The following is an 18,253-nucleotide window of genomic DNA, read 5'->3' on the forward strand; positions in this document are numbered from 1 at the left end:
GGAAAGGGGTGAGAACCATGTGTGAAGGCCAGGAATGGTGCGTCCAGGATGGCATCCTCTCACGTGTAGTGAGAAGAGAGGTCTGGCTGACCAAGGAGGACACTGCTCTGGGAGTTGCACATGGGCCATACCAGACACTAGGCATGAGGTGGCCCTAGTGAAATAAATGTTTTGTGATTTGATGGGACAACCAAATCTGAAAGAATCATGTGAAGCTTATGTTGCTGGTTGTATCCCCTGTGCCTTAAAGGTGTGCATCTCCTGTGGGCAGAGGCGCCTGCAGGGTCCAGGGCGCTCCTGGCGTGGTGTGCGGAGGGGCCTGCAGCATCCACTGGGTACACCCACCTGTGGTGCATCCTGGCATTAAGTGCTGAGGAGAAAGACAATGCTTATCCTTGAGTAATGGAAGAGGGAGTCTGGGGGATTTTCTGCACCCCTATGACGGCCTTTCCTCTGCCACTTCCAGGATACAGGGGCCATCAGAGCTGTAACTGGCCAGAAACTGCATTCTTGGGTGGGGTTTTCCCCTGCTGACTGTGTAGAAGGGGGCTTAGGCTTTTGGTCATTGCAAGTGGCTTTTCCCAAACCAGCATGCTGCATTATCCCACAGCCGAGTTCCAGGGATAGTGCAGGTCAGGAAGAGGCTGGCTTTGCTTTGGATGGCCTGGAGGAGGTGGAATGGGGACTGATTCTCAGGAGGGTGCCTCTGCCCACAGGAGGTGCACACCTTCAAGACACAAGGGATACAGCCAGCAACACCTATTTATTTTTATTTTGAGACAGGGTCTTGCTAAAGTGACCGTGTCTCAAAACAAAAATAAGTAGGACTAGGCATGTAAAGCCTCCCTGGGTTCAATCCCTAGTACAAAATAAATAAATAAATAAAACACCCTAGTTTAAGACTAAAACCCTTGTAAAATGTCTGGAAGACACTTTCTCTCTGCCTCTGAATCTCCTGGTCCTCCTGTGGGGCTGTGCCTCTGAGGAGGGGTTGTAGTCAGCAGACTGCTGCGTCTCACCCTCTAGGTCTGTGTGAACTTGGCCTTGCTTTTCTGACAAGCGGAGCCTCATGGACTCTCCAGGCCTGTCCTCGAGATGTGGGGCACCTGCTCGGTGTGAACAGGTGCACAGCTCCTCCCTCCACGCTGTTTCACTCCTTGATGCCCCTCGCTGCCTGGTGGTCTCTCATTTGCTCACAGCCAGTTATGTGACCACGGCGTGGCTTATACTGTGACTCTGGGGCTGGCGGAGGCTCAGGAGTCTCTTGCTCATGAACACACTGTCCTTCCTCTGGTTCACCCCCATCTCTTGCATTGTAGTTTGGGGCTGAATTCCGAAGATTCTCCTTGAACCGCCACAAGCCTGGCAAGTTTGAAGATTTCTACCAGCTGGTGGTGCACACCCACCACATCTCCAACACCGAGGTGACCATCGGCTATGCAGATGTGCATGGCGACCTGCTTCCCATCAACAACGATGACAACTTCTGCAAGGCCGTCTCCAGCGCCAACCCCCTGCTCAGGGTCTTCATCCAGAAGCGAGGTATGGAGGCCGAGTTGCTCCATGTGTCAGCATCACTTATTAAAAACTTGTGGCTTTAGTTTTGTCTGCCATGGTAGGATCATGAGATTCTATTTCCTAGCCTCTAGGAGATTAAAGAAATTAAACTTTTTTCGTCAACTTATTAGAACAGCTTAACAATAGCTAGACTGTATTTTCCACCTTAAATAGTGTTGATTTCTGTCTTTTAAGCACTGAGGAAAAAGTAATATTGATAGTTTTAGTATTTTAACTGAAAGCAAGCAAATTCAATAATGAAGTGGAATTCATCAGTAGCCTAAAAATGAAATTTGAGGGCACTAGTGTATGTTCCCCGTGTCTTTCAGGATTGGAGCAAAATGTTAGCTTTAACTTATAACTTTGATTAATGTTTAGCACTGAAGGCCTCGCTGAAACGATGTCATTTGATGAGAACATAAATGACTAGCTTTGAAGCGGGTGGAGGCCGGATGCCTGCTCATCTGGGACCACATGCGGCTCGCATCCCACAGTGCAGTTTAGACTGTTTCTTCCTCAAGAAGCCTGGGAGAACCTTGTCATTTCAAAATAACCTGCTGGAGGAAGGAATGAACTGCAAGCAAAGCTTGAAATTGGGAAAAGGGCATGTTTGCAATTGATTTAGCTTATAGGGACAGGGTAGACCTGTTGACATGAAGAGGGTGTTCTCCCTCCTGGGACAGACCTTCTGGGTGCACAGTGAGCACTGACTGCCTCAGAGCAGAGTGACCTGGGACCCTTGCAAAGTGGCACTACAGCACTCTGCGTCTGCAGTTATAGACTTACTTTAGGTGTCTCTCTGAGAACTTAGAAAGGGCTCCATGGAGGGGAACCTGAGCAGAGACCAGAGGAAGCTGCATGGGGGTGAGAGGGGAGTGCTAAGGTGTGGGAGTTGGCCACTGGCTTTGCATCTGCAGGTGAGGCTCTCTGTGTCCTGCACCTTAGTGTTCTTGTTTGCAAAATGAGTTGTCAAAGGTACAGTCACAACACGCTGAGCAGTGTGCTAGCTTACAGTCTGTGCTCTGCAAATATTAGCTCTTCTTGTTATTCCCACTCATGGCAATGGGGGGACAGCAGGAGACCGCTGACCTCACAGCAGGCTGACTACAGCCATGAGATCAAAGCCTCTGCATCTGCAGTCTTGGCTGAGCCTGCAGGCCCTTCTGATGGTTTGGGGCGCCAACAGAGGCCTGCCTTCCTGACAGCGGCCAGGGTTACTGCTGGGGAGCAGGACCCTCAGTGTTCCTTGAACGGCTCTGTGTAGCTTCTGGCATCCCCTTATTCTGTTCTCTGTGGTGGCCGCCCCCTGCCCAGCCTATCCTGGGATGGGTGCCTGCACCCCACTGCCCCTGCTGGAACTGTCTGCCCTTCATGTCTCTCAGGAACCTGGACTCTCTCTTGTCTTCTCCGGAAGGCTGGTCTCCATCTGCTCTGGTCAGCTCACAAGGCTCTCCACCTGCTTTGCCCTTAGTTTGCTCTCTTTTTCTCTGGTTACTGATTGAGGGCTATCAGGGTGCTGTCCATCTTCAGCAGACCCCACGCCCACGGAGCTTGTTGCTGGCTGTGCCCCAGCAGCCCCAGGTCGCAGTCCTGCTCACCAGGGGTAGGGAACCTGTGTGAAAGCCCTGGGAAGACAGCTGTGGACACGGGCTTCATGGGGCATCATACATGTTGCCCCTGGCTGCAGGGTGGGGTTGAAGCTGGGCAGAGGCTGGCCTGAGCCAGGGCTACCACTGCTGGGTCACTAAGCTGAGGCAATATGGGCCTAGGATGGTCTCCTGGCCCATCGTCCCTGCTGGGGTGTGCATAGCTTTCTTCTCACTCTCCTCAGTGGGTGCTAACTGGAGACGAAGGCAGGGCAGGAGCTAGGCCTTGGACGTCCAGGGTCAGCCAGACACCTGGCATCAGGACAACCTCGTGTCAGGACAGACTTGCTGATCTGTCCCTCAGAAGACTGGTGACTGAAGTGGTGGGTCCTGAAGCCCCGAGGTTGGGGCTCACAGTTCACAGCCTTCTGGGCATCAGCCTTGAGAGGCCAGCTTCTGTCCACCGTCGCACCCAGCATCCACACCAGAGTGTCATGCTGTCACTTTCCACACCGATATGTCTTAGTAAATATATTTTAAGGGGAATCTATATTATAGTCACAAATGAAAAGTCAGCATCCTCCTAACACCTATTGAAATAAACCCCCAGCCGTGCTTACAATATCAGACCACTACTTACTAATGTCTTCCCTCAAGCCACACAAAGACATAACTTCAGACTGACATCTCTGGCCACCTCGGTGTAAGCCCAGCAAACTGTGGAATGAGGACCACACCCACCCCATAAGCACCCTAGTATGGTGCTCACATTCATTTCACAACAGCCAAAGGGCGGACACAACCTGGTGTCCATCATGGTAAATGGACAGGCAGACTGTATGCATGCCATGGAACGTGACCATGAATAAACTCCCAATCAGCTGAGGGCACTGCACCAGATGTAGGTTACTTTGAGACGGCTCCTACTGTCAATCCTTGCTCAGGCCTTTGTATTTGCAAATTTGCCTGCTTGCTAAAATTTATTTGTAGCCCCAAATCAATACTCACTGTGGTTTTGTAGTCATGTGAGCACATGCACAAAGTGATAAGAAATTCAAGTGGCCGATTTGCACATTCCCAACTGAGACCGACAAGGGGTCTCTGCTCCTCATTTGCTCATGCTATAGACCTCGCTCTGCACACTTTCCACATTCCTGCATTTCTCCTTACGACCCTGCTGCTGAGGGAGGCCCAGGCACAGGACTGAACCATCCAGCACCTCAGCACAGGTGGCCGCTCTGCGCCTCAAGGGGAAGTCGTGTGCCTGGAGAAGCTAAGATCAGTTGTGCTGCCTGAGTTCTGCGTTGGTGACGCTGCGGTGCATCTTAAACCAGGTGTCTTTAAACAGAAAACAAGGTGATGTTGGTAACAGTGCTGTGCCCAGAGGTTGCAGGTACCAACCTGTCATTCCTCAGGACCCACAGCTCCATGTTCACTAAGTACCTTGAAGGGCAAGGGTCAGTTGTATGTGAAAAATCCAGGATGGCCTGTCCACAGGGATAAAAGGAGAGGAGAACTGGGACAGGCCACTTCTTGGGGTGACCAAGATGTTCTGGACCTAGAGGCTTCCGGACACATGAACTCCATGCTGCATCTCAGCAAAGTGGTAGAAGAGAGCCAGGCTGGCCAAGACAGTGGCTCAGAGCACAGCCTGGTCCAGGCCCTAGCTGGGTCAGCTCAGTGCCTGCCTCCAGCCTTCACCTCCCAAATTTAGCCACCCTCGCCACATAAGAACTTTGTTCTCTAATCATCGTGTTTGTTCAAAATCTTTACAAATCGTCTCTTCCCCTACTAATTAGAACCCCTGGTACATGCCCAGGGAGCTCTCCTGGTTTTAGGAACCCCTGCTAGGCCCAGATGTGAGCTTTGCCCAGGTGTGCACATGGCTTTCTGTCCTCTGTAGGGATGCAACATGCACAGCCCCGTAGGATTCACAGCCCAAGTCACTTTGTCACCAGGAGAGATCAGGTATCTTCACATCTTGTATCTTAAATGTCGTTTACAGTAATAGTTTTTTAAAAACACAGTACCTGTTATTACTTAATGTGTTCATAAGAAAGCACACACAGTATTATATCACACTGTTGATATTCTGATGGTTGTTTCCTGTGTAATCCCCCATATTTTACTTTATGCTTTTAAAACATTAGTTCAAAAAGTATTCCTAAGCATCATCAGATTGCTGTAGGGCTGGTGGGTAGCACATACAAGGCCAAGTGCTGGGTAGGTGTTAGGGACCCATTCTCTGTGCCCCTGCCACCCCCTACCCTCCCCAGGGACATTTGCAAAGCTGGCTCAGCCAGAGAGCACAGGACCAAGACCAGCAGAAGAAACTCAGTGTCTCTATTTTTAGAATAAATAGAATAAACAGGAAGTACAGACACTAACAATTCACCACTCAAATAAACCCTTCAAGCACCAGCAAACCCATGGTCTTCATACTTACCTCCATGCCCTGCTTAGCCAGAGGGGCAGGTTGCAGGCATCTGTGACTGCCTGGGCATTCAGGGCACTCTACTGGCTCCTAGAATAAGGAGAGCACATTTGTAAATCTTGAGATTTATCAGAATTTGCATGAAGGTGAATTTGTGTGTGATTTCTCTTAAGTGAGTTGCTTGGAAGAGTAATAAGGAATGGTCTTCAGATTAAAATGTGTAGACAGCTGGGAATTTGATACAGACCTGACAGAGCGTCTGAATTCAGGCACATGAACCCTGCTCACATTTTTCTTGGATTCCTGTGTGTCTGGATCTACACTGGGGGCTGCCTCCTCAGCAGGGGGCACCCAGCAAGCTGTCAGAATTGTCTCGGACCCCTTCCCACATGGCTCTCAAGAGCTGCCTAGAGTCTCCAGGTGCTGGTGCTGACCTAGCCTCGTGTTCCTGAGCTCATGGGGACAGGCCAGAAGCCAGGTGGTCACCTCTCTACAAGGCTCGTGAGCCTCTGCTACCACAGATGCCTGGAAGTTGGCATGTTTGAGGATTTCTTCTTCTTTTAATTTCAAATTAAAGAAAGGGCAAAAAGCCTCCCACTGCTTCTTGGGAGGCTGCTTCCCGCTGCTTCTGTGTTCTCTCCGTGGGAAGGTGGGGAACACAGCGTGCCTGCAGTTTCCCTGCAGTGGGCCGGGAATGCGCTGATGCAGCAGGCCAGAGTGGCAGGGCCAGAGGCCCTCGTGATGGAGGGATGAGGGGCCCGGCACCTCTCAGCCCCCACTGCAGACATGCAGCAGGCTGCGCCTGCTTCTAGCTGAACCCCTGCGGGCTGCTCTCCAGCAGCCCAGGTGTGGCACCTGCTGTGACATGATGACAGCCCATGTTCTCTGCCTTGGTTCTCCTTCCTTCCTTCCTTCCTTCCTTCCTTCCTTCCTTCCTTCCTTCCTTCCTTCCTTCCTTCCTTCCTTCCTTCCTTCCTTCCTTCCTTTCATACTGGAGATTGAACCCAGAGGTGCTTAATCACTGAGCCACATCCCCAGCCCCTTGTTTATTTATTTATTTATTTATTTGCTTGTTTATTTATTTATTTTCTGAGACAGAGTCTCTCTAAGTTGCTCAGGCTGGCTTTGAACTTGCAATCTTCCTGCCTCAGCCTCCTGAGTCATTGAGATTACCTGCATGTGCCACCACACCCAACTGATTCTTGCTTTTTAAATTCAATGTATCACCAATGTATCTTACCATTAACACTTCATAAAACTATTTTGTTTTTAAAAATTCCTTTCTGTTCATTCTTTTAAAATTTTTTCAGTTATAGATGGACGCAATACTTTTATTTATTAATTTTTTTTATGTAGTGCCAAGGATTGAACCCCGTGCCTCACACATGCGAGGCAAGCACTCTGCCACTGAGCCACAATCCCAGCCCTCTATTCATTCTTAAATATTTGTGAAAGGAAATCTAGGTGACATGGAAGTCCAATCCCAAGGTCACATTTGTGACACTCATGGTGGTGAAATTATCCTGGCCTCTTGCTGTAACAGGCAGCTGGAAGTGGTTTATGGACGGGGCTATTGTGGATGCGATGGAGATTGCTCTGGCTGGGCTCTGTCCTTTGTACCTGTGGTGGACTCCCTTCACCCCTCCTTCTGTGGTGGGCATTGGTCTTGAGAAGCCAGGAATGCCGTGGGTCTCTTGCTGACCACCCTTTAGACTGCCCCAGTTCCTCCTCATTAGCAGCTGTGTGAGCACATTTAGGTACTTACCAACTTCTCTCTTGGAGTCAGCTGGTAGATGGTTCTTGCTGGGATAGAAGCTTGTGTTTTAAACAGAGATACTTACTTCTGGGATTCCTCTCCTTGGCAGGGCATTAGAATAGCATCTGAATTGGTTCTTCTTTGAAAAAGATATGTCTTTGAAAACTGTCACTGTGGCTTGGAAACCCATTGTCTGGGATAATTTGCTGTCAACTTGGCCAAAGTATTGAATGGCTTAAGATTGTCATTTTTTCCTGCCACCCCAGAGTGGCTCCTTGTGTGAGGACGAACATGCTTTATTATCTATGTCAATCTGGGGCTTTTTTTTCAGGTTTAGGCAATAATAAGCTGAGCCAAAGTGACTGGCTTTCAGGTCACTGTGGTAGCAGGATTTGTCTTTGAAGTGAATCTTTTAAAACCCAAAGCAACATGCTTCTCAGAGAATGTATCAGGGATTGTTTTTGGGGTGGTGAGGGTTGTGTGCTGGTGGAAAGCTTCAGCCCTCTAAGAGGCCACTTAGGCAAACCCACACCTACCACCACCCTGCGAGACCACACCACCAGTCGTGGCACAGCACAGGAAAGCACCAGGCCTCTGGCCCCACTGGAGTCTGGTGGGCGGACTATTCAGGCACAAACTGGACATTCATTCTTGACTCCCTGCATGCCTACTGGCCACTCCTCAGGTGTGCTAGCACATGGATCGGGACTGCCCAATTGGATCAGCTGTGGCAGTACACGGATGCTCAAGGACCACATGCATGGCTGCTGTGGTGCACAGATCAGGCATGACTCCTGCTCTCCTAGCACAGGTCTCTGCTGACTGGAGCCAACCACTAAGTAGATGAAAACTGAACAGCACAACATCAGCAAATGAGAAGGGCCACCCCTGCTGTGATACAGAGTCTGGGGGCCACTTGCAGAGCAGGTGTGTGAGCAAGGACTCTTGAGGGACCCCGCTGACACCCCTGGGTGCTGGGCCTGGCTTCAGGGTACAGTCTTGCTGTCAAGAGTTTCCATCACGGGCTTTGTGGCTGAACCCCTGGGCACCCATGTGCCTGCCAGGGACCACGTGTCTGAAAGGCTGGTGAAAGCGTGCAGTTGGTGAGGTGTGAAGAGACTTCTTATCCTGCATGGATGGTGGAAATCCAGCCTCACTCACTGTTGGGCTGGCAGAGTGGACATGGAGCCCCTCAGGTGGTCTGAGCTGTCCGGGCCCTTGTCAGGGTTGCTAGGCACAGTGCCAGCCCAGGTTGTTTGCTGAGGTGATTTTCCAGAGGCCAGGTTCTTGTCTCGCCCCCTTGACCTGAGTGTCCACAGCCCAGGCTGCACCTTATGCAGCATCCTCCACAGAAAGTACAGCTTAGGCACTGCTGGCCATCGTCCCAGAGCTGACTTCTCGTGCTGACTGCTCATGAGCAGTACCTGGACAGGCTTGTGCTCTGCCCTGCAACCACAAAGCTGGGAGAAGTGTCCAGGTTGCAGTCAGCTACAGGCCTGCCTCATTTATTAGGCATCTGCTGCATCCTGGGGACATAAAGCCAAGCCATGGTTCCTGACCTAAAGGGACCTGCAACTGCAGGGTGTCCCCTAGTGGCAGGTGCGTGCCATGTAGATGAGAAGCAGGGAGCAAGACAGGTCCAGGGGCTTTTTGAGGAGGTGTGCCAGATCCTGTGCATAATCGCTGTGGGGTGGCCGAAGGACTTCTGGAATGCCCATGGCCACACAGGCTCAGCTGGGCTCTCGGTACAGCCCACCCTGTGACCTAGCCTGGGCAGGACTCTCCAGGGAGGAGCAGGGCAGTCAGCCCAAGAGGCTGCTGGGGGTGGTGCCACCCTACCTCTGCCAGGTGTCCAGGGCCTATTGCTGCTCTTGGGTGCTGCCTCGCGGGAGCCTGCTGGACACTGAGCTCGCAGCTGGAAGGTGTAGAGTACTTCTCCTTTCCGTCTCTCTCCTTTAATTCCCAAGCTCCATCTGACGTCAGCACCCACCACAACTTCTCCACACTTTGCCTGGCCTCACTGCTATGTGGGTTCTAGGACTCCTTGGGCTGGCCCAGGACCAAGGCTGGGCTGGCCAGGCCTCTGAGCTGGTCTCCTGCCCACCCTCCTCCTAATGCTCAGTGTAGGAAGCAGCAATGTGGTCCTGATAGCTGGCCCCAGGAGAACCTCCCATCAGTCCCATCAGGCACACAGAGGCCTGTGTTACCAGAGCATTGGTTCCTAGTTACTGTGAGGCCCTACACCAGAGCCTCAGGTTGGGCCTGCGGTCTGGACCCTCCCACCCTGGAACCAGCATCCTGGGGGTGAAGGTTGTAGCTCAGCTTCTCCATGACTCAGGCACACAGAGGGTCATGACCTGCTACCCGAGAACATGGAGATGCATCTAACTGTAAACCACGGGCTCTCTTCAAGTTACATGACGCTCACGGCAAACCACATTGCATGATTCTTCACATTTAGCACACGAGGAAACCGAGACTTCAGGAAGTCAAGCAGCAAAGCTCTTCTCAGCTAAAGTTTGGATTTCTGTGGCAACCCCCTCTCCGCGGCGTCTACAGTGCCTTCATGATGGCTCAGGTGTGCTGGCGCTTCATTTCTCAAGAGGAGACTTTCCCTGCAGCTCAGAACAGTCAGTCAGCTTAGGAGCTGGAGTAGCCCCCGTGACCACATCATTTCTGTAGGAAACCAATATTCCCAGGAGAGCCACTGTTTACCGTGCACAAGTGTAGAGAAGGTCATTGCAGAAATGATTTACCTCAACTGGCTTGGAGTCCAGAGGCATAAATATTTCCACAGTGAACTCTTCGTTTCCAAAAACGTAAGCAAGATTTGGATTTCCTCTTGCACAGCAGTTTCTTTTCCTGTTTTTGCCCTTATCTCTGTACTTTCACCTCCCCTGCTGGAAAGGGACCACTGTGGAGGTCACCATCTGCAGCATGTGGCACCTGTCCCTGGTTCTCATCCACCCGAACCATCCTGTTGCACCAGTGAGCACAGAGGTGTGGAGTGTGTGCCTCTGCCTTGTGTGGAGGGCCATGTGCTAGGTGAGTCCACCCATCACCACCCCCAGAAAAGTGGGGATGAATGCATTGACTTTATCATGCCACAGAGGAGAGTGTTAAAACATACTGCTAATAAAAATTAGTTACTTTTTATAGTGGCAAAATATGCACACCACAAAAAGAACCATGCTAGCCACTTCAGGTACTTTTCAGTGGTGCTAAGCACATCCACCCTGCAGCTGTCACCACCACACACCTCCCATCTTCCCAGTGTTCCCAAACCCCAGAAAGTCGCTTGATGCCTGTAGGGACCAATCTGTGTAAAACATCCATGGGGCATTTTTTATTACTGGTATCCATAGCCTTGTCAGACATTTTAAATCAGAAGTGAGGAGTCACACTCCTCCAAAAGAAAGATCACTTGAGGAATAGCAGTCTCTTGCTCAGGAAGCACTGACCCCTGAAGAGACCCCAGCTTCCTGGCTGCTGTGGCTCCTCCCCTGCTGCTCACTGGTGGCTTCTGCTGGGGGAGGAGGGGCACTCATGGGAAGCCGAGCACCTGGGAGGTGACTGGTCGGCAGCCTGCACTGTGCTTGGGGAGCCATGCTGCTTGCAGGCTCCTGTCTGGGTGCACAGGGTGCCTGCTTCCTGATCCACTCCTGCCTGCCCTTTCTGAGCCCCTGAGGACACTGCCTGGGCAGTGGGTTCTCTAGGGTCCAGGCCTGGGCAGTGTTTGGAGGGCCCTGGAAAACTGCAGTGCTGGCCCTTCCAGCCCAGAAGGAGCCACGAGGCCTTCCCTCCAAGCCCTCTCCTCTGCCTCCCAGGAAGTGAAGGGAAGCAGGACTGCCCAGGCCCAGGCACGGTGCAGGAAGTGCCCTGCACAGGGCTTGGAGGGTGGGGTGCTGCAAGCAGGGACCCTCATCTCCAGGCTGGAGCACTGGTCTTCCTTCTTGGCCACCCTTCCAGCCTCTGGCTTTCTGCACCTCATGTGTGGGGCTCTGTGCTCTGACTGTCTTTCCTGGCATCGGGGGATCTGCCTTCCCACCCCCCTGCTGCAGTCTGGCTGGGCACAATTCAGGAGCCACTTGTCAAAAGAAACGAACTTTATTTTTAGAACACACACACCACACCACACAGCTCCTCAGGAAAAACCCTCAGAGCCCAACTGCCACCACCGGCTTCCACAAGCCTCTCCACCTCCCCCACTCCTCCTGCTCTTGAGGCCGATTGGCTGGGTCGCGTGGGCGGAGCCAAAAAAGTCCCCCAATGAGCAGCTCCGTGGTCTGAAAGGGCAGGGAAACAGCCCAATGAGCGTCACCGCAGAGGAGCCAATCAGTTGGCAGCTAGAAGTTTGCTGGGGCCCCTTCGGCTGTGGCTCTCAACACCCCACCTTGGTCCCATCTGGGTGATGGGCTTCAGGTAGGGTAACTCCTGTTGAGGCCTCACCTTGGGGATTCTACGCAGAGCCGCTTCCAAATGACAGCTGAACCGAGGCCTCACCAAGCTGGAGGCCAACCTGATGGCCTCATGGGGACATCAGGCTTAGAGACACCCAAAGAGCATTTGTTGGTACTCTTGCTCTCTGGAATGAGCAGAGGGTCCCCTCCGGGCGAGTCTCTTCTGCCTCAGCCTTGCCAGCCCACCACCTTCCAGGATTTCCAGTGATTCCTTAAAGATTCAGTGGGACTCTTCTTGGAGTTCACAATAACCTTCTTGTACGGTGAAAACCATATTTTTTACGTTCAGGGTGGAGCTGATACCTATGACCACTTTGATCCCGGACTCAGGAAGTTGGTGGTACTTCCTGACCCCCAGCTTCACCAGCAGACAGCTCTGTGGCCCTCGTCAGGTGTCTGTGCCTAGACATGTACTTAACCAACCCAAGTCTGCTGCTGTGTCAGAGTCAGAAATGTCCTCTCAGGCAGGCCTCGTTTGCCAGGCCAAGTCTGAGCCCTGATCTCTGGCAGATGGGTTCATATCTCTCATAAGCATTTGTAGACCTGGTTTTCTTTTTCTTTTTTCTTTATTTGTGGGACTGGTGATTGAACCCAGGTGTATTTACCACTGAGCTACACTTCAGGCCCCTTTTATTTTTTGAGACAGGGTCTCACCAAGTTACCCATGCTGGCCTTGAACTTGGAGCTTCCTGCATCATCCTCCTGAATCGTGGTGACCACAGTGTGACCACCCCGCTTGGTAGACTGGGTTTGTTTATAGACCAAGACATAAATGGTGTAAGTGCCTGTCAAGCAAGTTACTTGAGAGCCCCTGCACCTGAGCTCCCTGAAGTTCTCGGTTGCAGCAGATCTGTGTCTGCGTGTCAGAACTCCAGAGGCTCACGTGGAGCCTGCAGCCACAAGCTGCTGTGTGGACTCGGGTGTGTCCTATCATGGTTTCTTTTGCTGGTTTTCCTATAGGTTAGTGGAGCCCAGAGACCTGCGAGGAGGGAAGGGAAGACAGACAGCCGCGGGCGGCCTGGTGGCTGAGTGGGAACACAGATCTGTGTCCACAGCAATATTTGCATAAAGAGACTCTGGAACAATCCAAAAAGCAGGGAAAGCCAGCCTCGGTGGTAGCTGTGGAGTCCAGGATGCCACTGGCTTGGGGCTCCTTGGGGTGGTGAAAGCACTCTACCGTCTGAGGGACTGAGTGTTGCCCGTCTCTGAAGGTCATTGCACCACGGTTAAAGCAAGGGCCCCTGGCAGGTAAATCAGCTCTATAGGGAGTTTCAGTCGAGGGTTCCTGTGGCACTGAGAGGTCTCACCCCAGCCCTGCTCCTGGGAGAGTCCACTCTGACAGGACTGAGAGGCCTCTGGGGATATGCTGGGAGACTGCTCTCAGGGCTGTGAGCCAGGCAGTTGACCTCAGTCTGGAGCTGCCGGGTCCTAGGCTTCTGCCATGCTGCTGAAGGGAGCAGCCCTCTTGGTGGATCCCGGAGAGGCACGTTCTGCCTTTGGCATTTTGCACTGACCTCACGAAGGGCCACAGAAGCATCTGCCAGTGAGCTCCACACCCAGGGCCCCTTGTGTTTGTCTTAGGCTGCACCTACGTGTGGAGCCCCACAGCTGAGAACTTGCTGATGCTCCGGCCTTTCCAGGGGTCCTACAGTCTCGTTGGCTGGTGGCTTAGCACAGTCATGAGAAATGCTGAAGTCGGCCTCCCCTAAGTATGGGCTTTTCTGCCAACAGTTATTTTCAGTTGTTTCAATTACAGTTGTGCTCTCTGGTAACCACTGCAGTGGTGCATAAATGCAGGCTGAATCACAGCGGGCCCACAGAGTCAGCTCTGGGGTGGGAGGACACATAGACAGCCCCGGGAGGAGTCCTGCCCAGAGCCTGTTCCTCCAGCACACCTGAGGACACTGTGTTCTGGGGCATGGTGGGGTCACCACCCACTGGAAGTGGGAAGCTGTGGGGTGCGTGCCACCCCAACTCTCCTGCAGCCCAGAGAGTGGCTGGCCAGGCCTCACCCACCTCTGCCCTGCTCCTCCTCAAGAATTCTGGGGTGTGTTTCCTTTTGCATTCAAGAGTGAGGGGTGGGAAACAGCAATTCTTCCTCTAGCAAGGTGGGAGTCAGGAGAGGCTGAGGGCCCCTCTTATGGGTTCACATCAGGAAGCGTATAGGGGACACAGACTGTAGAACTCATGACCAGTGCTGTTTTGTGCCTGGAAGAGGGATTTGGGGAGGAAGGGGTAGCAAGAGAGGTACCAGGCTACTCAGATCTGCATTATAAAACTTGCTTGTTGAGGAAGCCAGCTGGGTTCCTGTTCCTGAGGGCCCCCTGGGGTCACTCTGTGACCTCAAGTCGATGACACCCCATACAGGGGCCTGCAGTTTGCACTCCCTCTGTGCCAAGGCCAAAGCGGCACAGACTGCAGCAGAGCCGGGGAGGGAGGGGAACTGCAGAGAGAGTAACGTGCTGCCCCAGGCATCCCCCTGCTACCAGCACTTTGGGTTGAGCTGACTGCGAGGGCTTCCCCACCCTCTGGCCCTCAGAACCACCAGTTCCTGCTCACTGGACCAGCCTGGCCCTCATACAGCACCAGCACGGAGCCCAGAGAGTGAGTCTTGCTCTGTAGCTCTAAAGACACGTGGTCCTGGGCAAGTCATCCCAGCTCCCTGGGCCTGGGTTTCCCAGATAGGCTGAACATTGGTCAGGGAGGGTTGACTCTGGCAGACTCTCAGAACGCGACTCAGGGTTCAGGAAGAAAGGCACCACTGGAACACAGCAGGCATATCCATACGGGAAGGAGTGGAGAAGGTGGAGCTGGGGATTCTTGCTTAGCACCAATGAAGGGGCCAAGCAGCCCTTCTACCACTCCTGGGGGTGATCAAGGAGCCACTGAGGCCGCCTCCGGCACGCTGCATGTCCTCCTCACAGAAGCGTACCTCAGGTGAGGTCCACGGTGCGTCAACATCACACAACATCCTTGCAGGACACCGGGTCCATCCACTTGGAAGCAAACTTTTAAAACCAGTAAAAACCCATGTCCCATAGTACGATTCTCACAGGAAGGAGCTTGTCCTGGGCCGCTGTCAGCTCACCAGGCTAGAGCAGAACTTGCACCTTGAAGGCCAGAGAGCTTGGAGTAGGCAGAGCCATGTGCTTGGGAAGAAGACCCCAGCCTCAGGGCCTGCAGAGGAGATCCATATGCCGCCACAATTTCCTAAGACACTTTAAACACCAGAAGTGAGAAGACGTGGTCAAAAAGCAGGCTTGGAGGTCTGAGTAAAATTGTATTTTTTTTTTTGGTTGTTGTTGTAGATGGATATAATATCTTTATTTTATTTATTTATATGTGGTGCTGAGGATTGAACCCAGTGCTTCACACATGCTAGGCAAGTACTGTACCACTGAGCCCCAGCCCCAGCCCCAGCCCTATTTGTAGTTTTATATAAAACAGTGGGAAGGCATAGCAACTGCAGCCAGAATGCCATCAGCCTGTGGTGAGAAACAGCAGCAGCAGATCAGTGTGCATGCACACCTGGAATGTGTGTATGCAGAGGTGTGGGTGCACGTGTGCTCACGTGTGTGAGCCAGTGTGTGAGCTGTACCACTGTGCCCAGGGTCTTTGGTCCTGTGCCTGGAATAAGTTCACTTTGAGGTATTGCCACATTCAGGTAGCTTAGGCTTTAAGTTTAAATAGGAAACAAAGATCATGAAAGTTAATTTGCTTTAATTAAAATTAATTTTACGATCATTTCTTGGCACATCACAAGCTAAATCACCTTCTGAGTGTACAGTCAGCCACTCAGCGAGCTCATGGAGAAAGCCGCACTTGTGCATCCGTTTCCCGCATGCCACATCCTCCTCAGCCAGGCTCTGGCATTTTGTGCCTTGCTGTGGTGCTCAGCAGAGCTCAAGCAGGCCCAGCCCATGGGTGTCCTGCACTGCATGCTTTCCTAATACACAAAAGGAGCAGACATCCTGGAATGGCAGCAGGAGCTGGAGCTGGAGCTGGAGCTGGAGGCAGGTGTACACCTCGCGAGTGCCCCTGTGTGGGTGCTGACTCCAGTCTTTAGCGCACACCCAGTTCCTGCCATAGCCGCCTGCCCTGTCTCCAGATCAGAGCACCTGAGAGTGGCCCATGGGACACATTAGCACAATCTAGCTCATCTTCTCAGCTGCCATGTTCTCACCAGAGGCCTGAGCCTCTATCTACTGCTCCCCCAGCAGGCTGTCGTATGACCGGATCTCAGAGGGATGCTGACCACCAGTCTATGCAGCTTTGAGGCCCTGGGGCTGCATCTCCCATGCAGCAAGAGCCTCGTGCATAGATACTGCGGGAAGGAGGTGAACTTGTATGGCTGGGCAGAGGCTGTTCGCTCAGGTCTGCCCAGTGACAGGGGCCAAGAACTGATGGCTTTCTACCTGATAAAAGAGTCTGGATTTCTGTCACCTCCTCCCGTGGCTTCTTTCTGCCTTCTATGAAAAGAAGCTATGTCACTTGTCCGTTACATATCAAGCAAAGGTGCATTTGCCACAGGGAAGTGGCATGGCAGATGACTGACAGGGTCTGAGAGTCTGCGTCTACCTACAATAAAGGATGAGCAGGTTCCTCTTGCACCCTTCCCTTTCCCTGGGCTTCAGGTCATCCTGGCAGCGGCGCCTCCCTCTGCAGAACCACAGGGTGCTGTGCAGGGCCAGGTCCAACAGTCTCCAGTGGTTGAAAACCCACGTGGGTAACAAAAATTGAAGCCAAAATGTGCAGCGAGGGTCAGTTTCTGTAAGACTTGTGGCACCAGTATATGACTGGCCAGGACAGCTGAGCCAGGCTCCTGAGCAGAGTCCATCCTGGGGCTCAGGCTGGCCCACAGTGCAGTTGGTATGGCTCCTGGAGCAGCTCTGGCCATGTACCTGCCAGGCCCTCATCCTGGGGAAGGCAGAAGAACTTGCTTCCCCCTTGAGTCCCCACGTTCCAGATGTTGAACGTGTTTAAACACTTAAATCGAGCAACAAATATACCACTTACAGTCACTTTTGAAAGAAATAAGAGTTCTGTTCTTCTGAGATGAGTAGAGGTGAATGCTGGAACATGAAGATAATAAGCTCAGGTTATGATACCCAACCTGTTTTCATGCACCTGTGTCACATTTGTTGTAAAACTCACAGAGTTGAAAACCTGGGTCTTAGTGGGCTAAAGATGGAGTTCAGGGGGTGTCCCAGGACAGAGCAGGCATGCTGGCACCCCTCAAGTGGTATGGTGGAGGCAGAAACTTGCAGACTCTGATTTCTTAAGGGTGGCTTCAGTCTGAGCTGAGGAAAAGCGTGGGCTGCGGGCCGAGGAAAGACAGCTCTCACAGCAGTCCAAGGCTGCAGTGACCAGGGACACCCTTGATGGGGAAGGCCACATTCTAAAGCCAGCAGGACCCAGGCATCTACCTTTCCTTTGTCAGTGCATCCAGCCTTATAGCTACCACCACACAGAACATCCTGGAACCCCAGGGGGAGATGCCTCCCCACCTGCCCAGGCCACTGGCTGCACTTGCCTGCTGGACCCTCATGTCAGACCAGTCTTGTGGCACATGGTCCGCACTGGCTCCCTGCCTCTGTTTCTCTAGATGACCATATGCTGCGCACCCATCTTTGCCCCGTGTGAATCACATGCTGTGGGGGCCCCTGGGCAGGCCTCCGTGTGTGCCACTCAGCTCGGTAGCTCCTGTGGGAGCTGTGCACTGAACTGCTTGGGACCCACAAGACCCCACAGATCAGCTCTGAGTTTCACTTCACGTGCCTCTTCTTGTTTCCTGCCCTGTCCGAGGAGAGATACTGCTACTGGGGCTGCCTCCTGCCAGGAGGGAATCATCTGGGGCAGGTTATTAGCGTTATTTGCTATGAAGGCAAAAAGACCCAGAAAAGTGGCTGCTTGGTACTAACCTGGTATAAGGAAAGGCCTCTCACAGGAGCTGAAGCGCTTTGCGGGAAACCCCTCACACAGCAAGTCAGCACGTGGCGGCTGTGCCAGCCCATGTCCACACACTGCTAGCAGGCCCAGCCCAGAACCAGTCACGCTGACTCCTTGCTGGAGGGAACTGAGGTTTCATTTAGAGGGTCAGTCTATTGAGTGATCGCTCTTCTTTGCCTATTGAAAGTTGTGTAGGACCTTTACGGCTGGTTCTGGTGTAGCATTTCTGTGATCTGGGAGCCACCAGGGCTGAAGCCAACGAAGATGCGCAGGAGGATAGGGCCTCGGCCACTGAGGGAGCTGGGTCTGGGTGCTCCCTGTCCAGGAAGCAGAGTTGTGTGCAGTAGAGAGGAGCCGGGCTGCACTCCCCACCCTCTGTGCCTGGCTGTTCTCTGCACAAACCTGGCTCATTCTGCAGACATCTCTTCCTTCCCTGTCTCCCACATTGCTGAGCTCTCCTCCTCTTCCTTGATTTCCTGTAGAAGCCTAATTCAGACGGAAAGTCTTCTCT

General features: G+C 52.6%; 1 protein-coding gene across 2 annotated transcripts in view; it reads left to right on the top strand.

Moving 5' to 3' along the window:
• Positions 1-18,253, top strand: part of Pard6g (par-6 family cell polarity regulator gamma) — a 62,685-nt gene that overhangs the window by 26,815 nt on the left and 17,617 nt on the right. For both annotated transcript variants that reach the window (XM_005334359.5, XM_040271641.2), the window contains exon 2: positions 1,320-1,542. In XM_005334359.5, the coding sequence (XP_005334416.1) occupies positions 1,320-1,542 (223 nt within the window). The remainder of the gene's footprint in view (positions 1-1,319; positions 1,543-18,253) is intronic.

Source organism: Ictidomys tridecemlineatus, chromosome 13 (genome assembly GCF_052094955.1).
Source record: "Ictidomys tridecemlineatus isolate mIctTri1 chromosome 13, mIctTri1.hap1, whole genome shotgun sequence".
Lineage (NCBI taxonomy): Eukaryota > Metazoa > Chordata > Mammalia > Rodentia > Sciuridae > Ictidomys > Ictidomys tridecemlineatus.